Source organism: Oratosquilla oratoria, chromosome 19 (assembly GCF_046742065.1).
Source record: "Oratosquilla oratoria isolate Oo_2021 chromosome 19, ASM4674206v1, whole genome shotgun sequence".
Taxonomy (NCBI): Eukaryota; Metazoa; Arthropoda; class Malacostraca; order Stomatopoda; family Squillidae; genus Oratosquilla; species Oratosquilla oratoria.
The window spans coordinates 59,919,430-59,929,429 of NC_134795.1; the positions used below are offsets into that span (position 1 = coordinate 59,919,430).

At 43.3% G+C, this 10,000-nt stretch overlaps 1 protein-coding gene across 10 annotated transcripts in view; it reads left to right on the forward strand.

The window, feature by feature from the left end:
- The window catches only part of LOC143035944 (innexin inx2-like), a 210,479-nt gene extending 203,078 nt beyond the window's left edge, over positions 1-7,401 (forward strand). For all 10 annotated transcript variants that reach the window (XM_076203187.1, XM_076203185.1, XM_076203190.1 and 7 more), the window contains one exon: positions 556-7,401. In XM_076203187.1, the coding sequence (XP_076059302.1) occupies positions 556-1,693 (1,138 nt within the window). In that variant the 3' untranslated portion in view covers positions 1,694-7,401. The remainder of the gene's footprint in view (positions 1-555) is intronic.
- Positions 7,402-10,000: the final 2,599 nt, after the last annotated feature.

The following is a 10,000-nucleotide window of genomic DNA, read 5'->3' on the forward strand; positions in this document are numbered from 1 at the left end:
AACAATTTGAGACAAGTTGAAGTCTCCATCGGAAATAAGATTATCATGTCATAGTGCATCCATATGAACTCCGGAACTATTATTCGATTCATATTCATTCAGAAGGAATTCGAACAATTCGAACCCCAGAAATACCAACCCTTCTGTATCATAAGGTTATGTTCATTCGCGAATGTTTCGACACCCCTACTAACGATAGTTTTCTGTGTAGCTGTACAACGTTTTTGCTGTTCGATTTTTTTATGTAAAAAGACTCAGAATGCAACCTCTTAAGTTATCTCTGTGTACTTGAAAAAGCTTCAACGAACGAAACGTTGTCCATTTAATAAAGGTTCCATCTTCACATGGTGTCTACTCTGGGCATTTTGTAGGCAATTGCCATTTTAAATTATGAAAGTCAATAGTAAGCCAATAAGCTGACTATCAGTAAGCTTGTAAACCCTCCAACCATTTTTCCCATTCCACCATTCTCCAAGATGGCGGCGGGTCTTCACTGGGGTAATGATAAGATAACTCTGAACTGCCTGGTTACTAACACTAGCTCCTCCATTACAGGTATAACCGTGATGTCATCACTTGTGTCTCGCATTTCAACGCGGAGACGCAGGTTCGCCTCGACTACATGAACATCTGTCTCTCGTACCCCTACGTCGAACTGGAGGGCGGGCAGAGGAGATACCTCCTCTTCTACAGATGGATCTCCTGGTCCCTCCTGACGTTGGCAGGCATCTACTACATCCCTAGAAAAGTCTCCAAGAACTCGGAGAACGTCAAAGCGAAGAAGTTGTTAGAGGATATCGCGGCCAACGCGCCTCGTTATGACCACGCAGAGAAGGAGTTGATGGAGAGAGCCTCTCGCTACATCATCTACAACCTCAAAACGCACAACGGGCTTTACTATAAGTACCTCATGGTCAACTGCATCGCCCTCCTGGTCGACTTGTTCGCGCTCTTCTACCTCGACTTCGTCATTCAAGGCAGGTTCCTCAAGTATGGCTTCAACGCGTACCCGTTCGAGAGAGATCCTAAGGAGTTCACGGACTACATGTCCCAGACCTTCCCGCCGTTCGCCTTCTGCGAACTCGACGAAGGCAAGAAGCTCGTGGCCAAGAGGACGGAACTCTTCGGTTGTCATCTGACCATCATGGAACTCTACGAGAAGGTGTTCTTGGGGCTGTGGCTCTGGCTCATCATCCTTACGACCATTACCATCGGCCACATCATCTTCTTGTGCCTCATGTGGCTCCCTTGCGTCAAGTCATACCTCCTCCGCACAGCCAAACCCATCCACGCCACGGACAAGATCACTAGTACCATCACGGCCGTGGCTCATAACTGCAAGATCGGTGACATCTTCCTTCTGTACCGTCTCAAGTCGCATTTCAGCCACCCAAGGTTCTACGAACTTCTTGCCCGACTCTCCAATCCAGACCTCTGCAAGAACGTGGCCAACCCAATACCCCAGACGAGTCTAACAGGAGATCCCAAGGACAAGATGCCCACGGGTAAGAACCAGGAGTTGAGGAATAGACGACCCAACGTCCCCAATGACCCTCCCGTCAATCCGGACTATCTCCAGACGCTCCTAAATAACCCAGAGATGATGGGCCGGATGCCACCCGGCCACGGCATGGATTTGTCGCAACGCCAGCCACTGTTGAACAAGAAAAATACGAGTATCCTCATAGAATAAAATCGAAAAACTGAAATATATATATATATATATATATATATATATATATATATATATATATATATATATATATATATATATACATACAAACACACACTTACGTCAGAGGTATGTGTACAAACACCCATATGGGAAACCGAAAGGATACTCGAAATACGTTTTAAATAAAAGCAGGAAACAAGAGGAGGGCTTCTTGTGAGCCCGCCGCCGTCTCTATCAACATCCAGACCCAAGCCTAGCAATCCGTTCCTCGGCGATGGCTGCTTTCGTGCTACGGCTGAACTCAAGGGAATATGGTATGGGGACCAGGATGGGGGTTAAGCTCGGGTTGCTCTGATCTCATGATATGGGTGTGGTGCTGCTGCTGCTGCTGCTAGTGGGGGTGTAGATCCCACCAAGACGTCTCCTTAGTTCTCTCTCCTGGAATCTCCCTTTCTTACTCTTCCAGTCTCTGGTTGACGATGTGGAGTCCCAGACAGAAATCGCCAGGGTTCTGTACAGCTTTTTCTTTTCATAAAAAGTATTAATTTGAGTATTATAGAGGAAATATGACGGGAATGTTTCGGATGGAGTTGTTCTTCACACCGGCAACTACACCAGAAAGAAAACGGAGCTGTGAAGGTTGTCGTCAGCAAAATTTCCCCCCAACCTACGTTTTCTGTAGAACTGCTTGCTTTCTGTTGCTATTAAGCAACTTTTGCCGCCTCTGCATTAGTGAGTTCTCGGGAAGGCCTCACCATGGTAAAGAAACGCAAGAATATCTGAAGCTGGGCTCTTCAGGCTACCATTTAAGAGCAGAAGGAAACAGATCCCAATACAACGTCGAGAACACACAACCCGTGGGACCTTGGTCATCGGAGAACCTCTGCTTCGTGAGGTTCCTCATCTGATGAAGGGTACCTGGTATCCAGTAGATGGTATTCGAAGACAGTTCGGTCCTCAGCAGCTAACACCAGAGCAAGACGGCCGCGGATTTTCAACTTCCAGCCGAAGAAGGCGCTTCCATTCCCGTCCCGACCCTGATCCCCTCCGCGCTTCCTCGTGGATAATCCACTAATGACGGAAAACCTCACGCAGGGGGGGAAGAGGAGACCAGGGGCACATTACTCTCGACCTCGCCCTCGCCCTCGATCGCATACATATCATTTCCTTGCTTCTGTGCAGGCAGAAGCAATGGAGCACTCAAGAACAAACGAGGAATCATTACTTAGGCTAAGTTGACGAGGAGAGACAGGACAGGAGGTCAATGTTCCGCTGGTTCTTCTTCCATCTCCTCACGTGTGTAATGACCTGAACCCACCCGTGAGACGGAAGGAGGGAAGGAAGAGGGAGGAAAGGAGGGAGGGAGAGGAGGGAAAGAGTAACCAACGAAATCTCTGTTAAAAAAAAAAAAAAAGTGGACCAGTGGCAAGGTAATGTGGAAATAAAAGATGAATTAGGTAAAAGAAAAAGTGATTTTAAACACAGCAAAAGTTATCTCTTGACTGGAACAAAAAAGGAAGTGAGTGAAGTGGTGTATCGACGATAGTGCCAATAGAAGAGGAGTTTGTGCCAATGAGGGACTGAAAAGAAGAAGACAGTGCCAATGTGAGGAGCGCGCAGCAGTGCCAGGGTGCCAGGATTGGCATCTTTGGAGACTTTGTTGTGTTTTTGTTTCTGTAATTTCAATAAGTGTAGTAGTTGTCCAACAATGCACGATCTTCCTCGTCATCACCATCATCTTCTATAACCACTTCACAATCATCATTCACTGTTGTGTAGATTTCAAATGAACAAATGAACGTTGTTTTCTGGTATATTGATTACTGAAGACGACATATGACGGACTCTTTATGTAAAGTTTAATCACAATGTCATCGATAGAATTATGATTACCACCTTCTTAGGAATTGTAGCCTTTTCGAGTGATGTAGTCAACGTCATCATTGCGGTACTAAGTCGTTCCTACTCCGTCCGTAATTCCAGTGTCTCCACCCAGTCCCGGGCACAACCTGTCCACCATTTCCTTTCATCAGAGCCTGGGTAGCTATACGCACATCATAGTCATGCGCACACTCATAGTCATGCGCACACAAGTTTTCTGCTGAGTTGAAGAATTCGTAGTATGATTGCATGCTTGGACATACACACACACACACACACACACACACACACACACACACACACACACACACACACACACACACACACACACACACACACACACACACACACACACACACACACACACACACACACACACACACACACACACACACACACACACACACACACACACACACACACACACACACACACACACACACACACACACACACACACACACACACAAACATATATATATATATGTATATATATATATATATATACATATACATATACATATACAAACATATATATATATATATATATATATATATATATATATATACATACGTTCAAATACATGTAAGCATATCTCTACATTTGTATGCATATATACATGTACATGTATGTATATATGCATATGCATGCATAAATGAATCTGCATGTGATTATTCTTATGCACAACTGCACTTTAGCAGAAAACTACATTTCATAGACAAGCTAAAGACCTTCCTTGGCATAAGTCTTTATAGACGACCAAATCCCTGGTTATCCATCAGAAACGTCTTCAAAACGAAATGAGAATTAATGTTTATGTTTAACAAAACGAATTGAAATGTAATAAAAGCGTAGTAAAATTGCATATAAGAACATGAAAATGGAAGAGATTGCAAGAGACCATAAGGCCTACACTAGATGGTTCCATGTCCCTTACTACCTTTAATCCCTATCCATAAACTTATCTCATCTTCTTTTAAAACAACCAATTGTTTCAGCGCTAACTACATTGTTACTAAGACTATTCCATTCGTTAATCATTGTTGGTAAATCAGTTCTCGACTTATTTTTTTCTTAAAAAACCAGGGATATCGTAAACATTTTGAACATATGTCGAGGAAATAAAGACCAAAAGCATTGTGGACCGAAGTATATAAAAAGTATATAAAAGAAAAGAGCAAAAAATTTGGCATACACCCACATATTTCATAAAAGAAATCATGCATGAAGATATGTATATTTGTATATTTGTATCTATGTATATATATATATTTTAGCTATTCTTGGAATGGACAGTCAGTGTATTATAAGGTGCTCTTTTCATAAGATACAGTGAAGATATCTAGTTAAATGAAATAAACTGTAGATCCAACTTTCGGAAAAAAAAAGAATGTACGAAGATACTGTGATCTATGATCCTCTGCAGCGTGAAGAAGACAACAGTGATCGTCATATACGTATCTTCGTACAACATTCTTTCTTTTCTTCGATAGTAGGATCTACAGTTCATATTAGCAATGTGTTAGAACATTGAACTAGCCAAATAAAATCGGTTTTTGGAGCAAAAACGGTCGATGAAAGTAGATAGTGATGAAGGTGGTAATGATAATGTGAGATGACGATAATGTTCACGACAACTACGAAGAAGGTGACTGATGATGATGATGATGATGATGATGATGATGATGATGATGATGATGATGATGATGATGATGATGATGATGATGATGATGATGATGATGATGATGATGATGATGATGACGATGATGATGATGACGATGATGATGATGATGATGATGATGATGATGATGATGATCACTACGACAATGATGAGGGCTACACTTTGTATGAACTTAAAGAACAAGCTAATGCAGCTACTCATTTTAATGCAAACCATTTTGTTGTTCTTGTTTTTTGTTACATTGTTTTGTTGTTTGTAAAAAAAAAAAGTGCCATGCCAGTCAAGATTTATATTACCATTGTTCTCCAAAATTTTCGCAATGGGTTGAAAAAAAAATGGATCTACATTCCATAAACAAGCAAAAAATGTAATTTCCTTCAGAGAAGAGAACTTGATAAGAAGTGTGAGGTGCTTAAGGTAAACCTCATTGTTAAGAAAGAGGTGTAATAGCTGTTATGAGGTAAATATGTTCCTTTTAAGAGACCTTTGTCCCTGGTACATCCTGAGGAGGCTTGGGTATGTTATCACTGAAAGGCTTGTTTGTATGTTGTGCATGTGTTGGCCATGTTTTTGTCTACACTGTTGTCCAACAGTGACCGATCCCTGAGATTTTTTTTTATCTTATGGGATGCTTCTCCCTCCCTCCCTCCCTCCCTCCCTCCACAACTCCTGCCTCCCTCAGGCCTCGCTAGCATCTCCCTGTCCCCTCTCCCTCTCCGACATTGCATCTACCAAAGCTGCCCCTTTCATTAGCCTGTTAGCCATCATAGTTGTCTATGTCCCCATTATCCCAGCTCCGACTCTGAAACCCCCTCTTCCTAATGACATGAAAGTGTGGACTGCACCTAGGCCACATTGCGGGAATTCTTGTTTGCTGACGAAAGACCAACGATCCCCCACCCCCTCTCCCCACCTCCTCGCAACCTACTACCCGACAGCACAAGAAGAAGAACGACCTAAGCACAATTCGAAGAACTTCGATCTCTTTTTAATTGTCCGTTTCTGACGCTTCCGGGCGTCGAAGATGCTAAAACCTAAATCCGTACAGTACATCCATTCGATTCCTGTACTTCGATAGGAATTGAACTGAGAGGTACTTCGAAAGGGTCGTGTAGTATGGCTCATATGCCAACCAGGCTATCAAGATACATCCAGTGGTAGCTACTCAGGCTAAGCAGAAAGAGCTTTGCTGGAATTGCATGCAAAGCGCACCAACGTCCATAAAAGCAACCAACTTAGTGTGTGTGTGTGTGTGTGTGTGTGTGTGTGTGTGTGTGCGTGCGTGTTTGCAAAGGACTCTGGCCTACGTGGTGCTTCCTTAGATTGTTGGATTGCTGTGGGATTTGTTGTTAATAATACTATTCTATACGCATGATGAAATGACAGCATGCATGTCTCTGGCGCGTTTGCTTTGTAATGTAATGTGCGATTATTCATGTAAAGTATAAACATATACTTATGTATAGATGCATATGTTTATGCATACAAAGGAATATGTATATACATATATATATATATATATACATATATGTACATACATATAGATATATATAATACATATGTGTATGTGTGTGTGTATATATACATATATGTATATGATATTTTCCTTTGAATTTATTCGTGCATATATGATTTAAGGTCTTTGCTACGGTGAATCAGGCAACAGGTTTTATTATGATTACTGACAGACAACTTCATTCAATTCACGAATCATCACCGTAGCAGAGGGGTCAACACCGTCACGGTTAATTCTTTAACTATGATGGCCCACCCAATGATTTTATTCAGCTTCAGGAGGACCATCGTAGTGAAGAATTGTTAGGAAAATGTGAATTAGTTTGGTTAAGTACTATTTAGACGAAGTGCCCTTAGACCCTTGTTGAGCGAGTCAGTAGTCGGGGGAGGAGGAGGAGGAAGAGGAAGAGGAGTAGTAGGAGGAGGAGAAGGAGGCTGAGGAGGGAGAATTAATAAGACCAACCAAGCAAGATGCCCTTGTGTCCTGGTGATGATGGCTGTGATATTTTGCGTAATGTAAAGCTTAGTCTAGTTATTTATTTATTTAGGCGAGAAAAAAAGAACATTTTTATACACAAAGCAACAACTACGTTAGCGATATGCCATTAGCACTTATTTGTAAGACTTTTTCGATTAAAATCTAGTAAAATATGGTGTTTCATTCCCACTGAATCTTATCTTTGTTCTAATTGTGGTGTCTGAAGTATCACACATTGAGAGAAAGGGGCGCCTGAAGATAAATCCTCAAGTTTGAAAAAAAAAAAAAAAAAAAAAAAATCCTTGAGTGTCTACCATATCTATGCAGTTTTTTTTCTTCTTTCTCATAATGCCAAATATACTAGATTCTCCAATCAGAGGATTATTTTACTGGCATATCATAGGACTGCGAGAGTGGAGGCACATAGTTCTGCCATACCAATACATCTTTCTCTTATTTTTCTTTCTCATGGTCCTAAAAAGACTCAACTTATTATTCAAAGGAGTAATCTATTGGCAATAAGACCGTGGGAGGGGAGATGTCCTCAGTATTGAAGGGGTTAAAAGTGATCAAACAGACATGGTCACGATGACATGGTCACAGTGATCATGTTTGCTTATGCCTCTGATGTCACTACTCATTTCCTCCTCATCAAGTATTTTATATCTCAATTAATCATCGATTACACGTTTCTCTATCATCCAGCTGCTTCTGAGCATTCCAGCATCTCTTTGCAGATTCATACACTCCCTACTGAGATCCCTCGATAGATGACTGAAATTACCTGGTGTTAGTCCTGAGACTCTCGACCAGCCTAGAAAGTCACCTTTACCCTCAATGCTCAAACAGCCGGGGCAAGAGTAGGGCATCAAGGGCCCTTTGTGATCACGGGGTGTGAACGATACCGAACGTTCCACCGAGCACAGAAGACGTCTGCCTGCAAGTCATGGCCGCCAAGATCAGCAACGAAGATGAGGATGAGGTCGCGTCAGAGGGGCGGGGGAGGGGTGGGGTGGGAGGTTCGGCGACGCTGAGATGGCGAAAAGTGCTGAGAGAGAGAGAGAGAGAGAGAGAGAGAGAGAGAGAGAGAGAGAGAGAGAGAGAGAGAGAGAGAGAGAGAGAGAGAGAGAGAGAGAGAGAGAGAGAGAGAGAGAGAGAGAGAGAGAGAGAGAGAGAGAGAGAGAGAGAGAGAGAGAGAGAGAGAGAGAGAGAGAGAGAGAGAGAGAGAGAGAGAGAGAGAGAGAGATATGTGGTGATTGGTTTGACGACAACACCACTACTACTTGATACTAATTTTTATCATCGCACGCTTGCATCGCGCGCGTGGGTGGCCCCTTCTCGAGAAGAGTAACCAAAGCATAATTTGAATTTGTGCTTAGGCAAGGCCTTTGCCGAAAGCCCGACTGAAAAACATCATATGACACCAAAGACCCCTTACTGCAATATGATTGGTCAAATGTGTCTTAAAGCTTTGTCCATAGCCAATCATGTAAATCCTAAGATGGACAGTACGCCCTAGAGGGAGGAGCCTCACCGCTTCAGAGGTTTCGTCTTTGCTATCACACAGAGTCAAGTCAGTCTAAGTTTAAACTCTAGTATTGTATAGTCGTGACTTGAGTCGTGAGTCGTGAGTCTTGAGGCACCCTCACCAATTGGAAGTCTAAGTTGGAGCTACGGCCAGGATACCTATATAGAAGGTCTGTGCTGGTGTCTAATATAAGTCCAGCCCACACACCCCGTGCACTCAATTAGACTTGTTCGTGATGATATGAAGATGAAATGGTTTAATGTCACACACTCCTCCCCCTATCGGGAGGCTAGGACGGTGCCCCTCACAGAAGGCTTTATAGCGTGAAATTTAATGAACCATGCCCTTGGTTCAACTTCGATGGCGGCAGGATTCGAACCGCCCTCACCTCGACCTTCGCTGCAAGTAACGACGCCCTAACCCGCTCAGAACAGCGAGCTTGTTCGTAGATTACAAATAGTAAAACAACAAATAGAAGTCATAGATGGGAGAATTTAGTCTCCTTCAACACCACTATTTTGAGAGATGACATTGTGAGATACTAAAACTATTCATACGTTTGTTTGTACTTCCCTGATCCAACCATTTCCCCACAGCTACCACTTAACTTTATATACGTAATCAGTGGAGCACGACACAGAGACAGAGAGATGCCTAAGGGAATCAGTATCCTTGAGGCTACCTCCTTTGTAAGAGGGAAGAGGCCCTTTTGGCATATAGAGTACTCGAGGAAAGTAAAATTAATCTATCCTCCTCTCCTCCTTCTCCTCCCCTCCACTTTTTCCTTCTCCTCTTCCTCTATTTCCTCCTCATGCCGCTCTTCTCACATCGTACCTCCCCCCCCTTCTGGCGGGGGGAGGTACGTCAACGCCTGTTATGGGATCGGAGGTGGCTTCTGAGGCCAATTCTCGAACGGCAGACGCGGGGACAGGAGAAATGTCCATTGCTTGGAGGCTATGATGACATGGCCTTGCGCCTCGCTCTTGCCTTCCTGGCGTTTTCACTGCGTTGGTCCTCAAAAACGGTCTGGGGCTGCAGGGTGATGGAACGCCACTGAGGTCAACCCGAAGCTTCGGTTTCAAGCTTTTTTGGTGGAATGTTAGTATGGGTGGGGTGTGTCTTCACGCAGTCCTTAAAGCGCTTGCGTGGGCTACCTGTGTTTCTCTTGCCTAAGATAAGTTCCCCAGACAAGAGTTGTTTGGGAAGGCGGTGATCATCCATTCGAATGACCGAACTCCACTG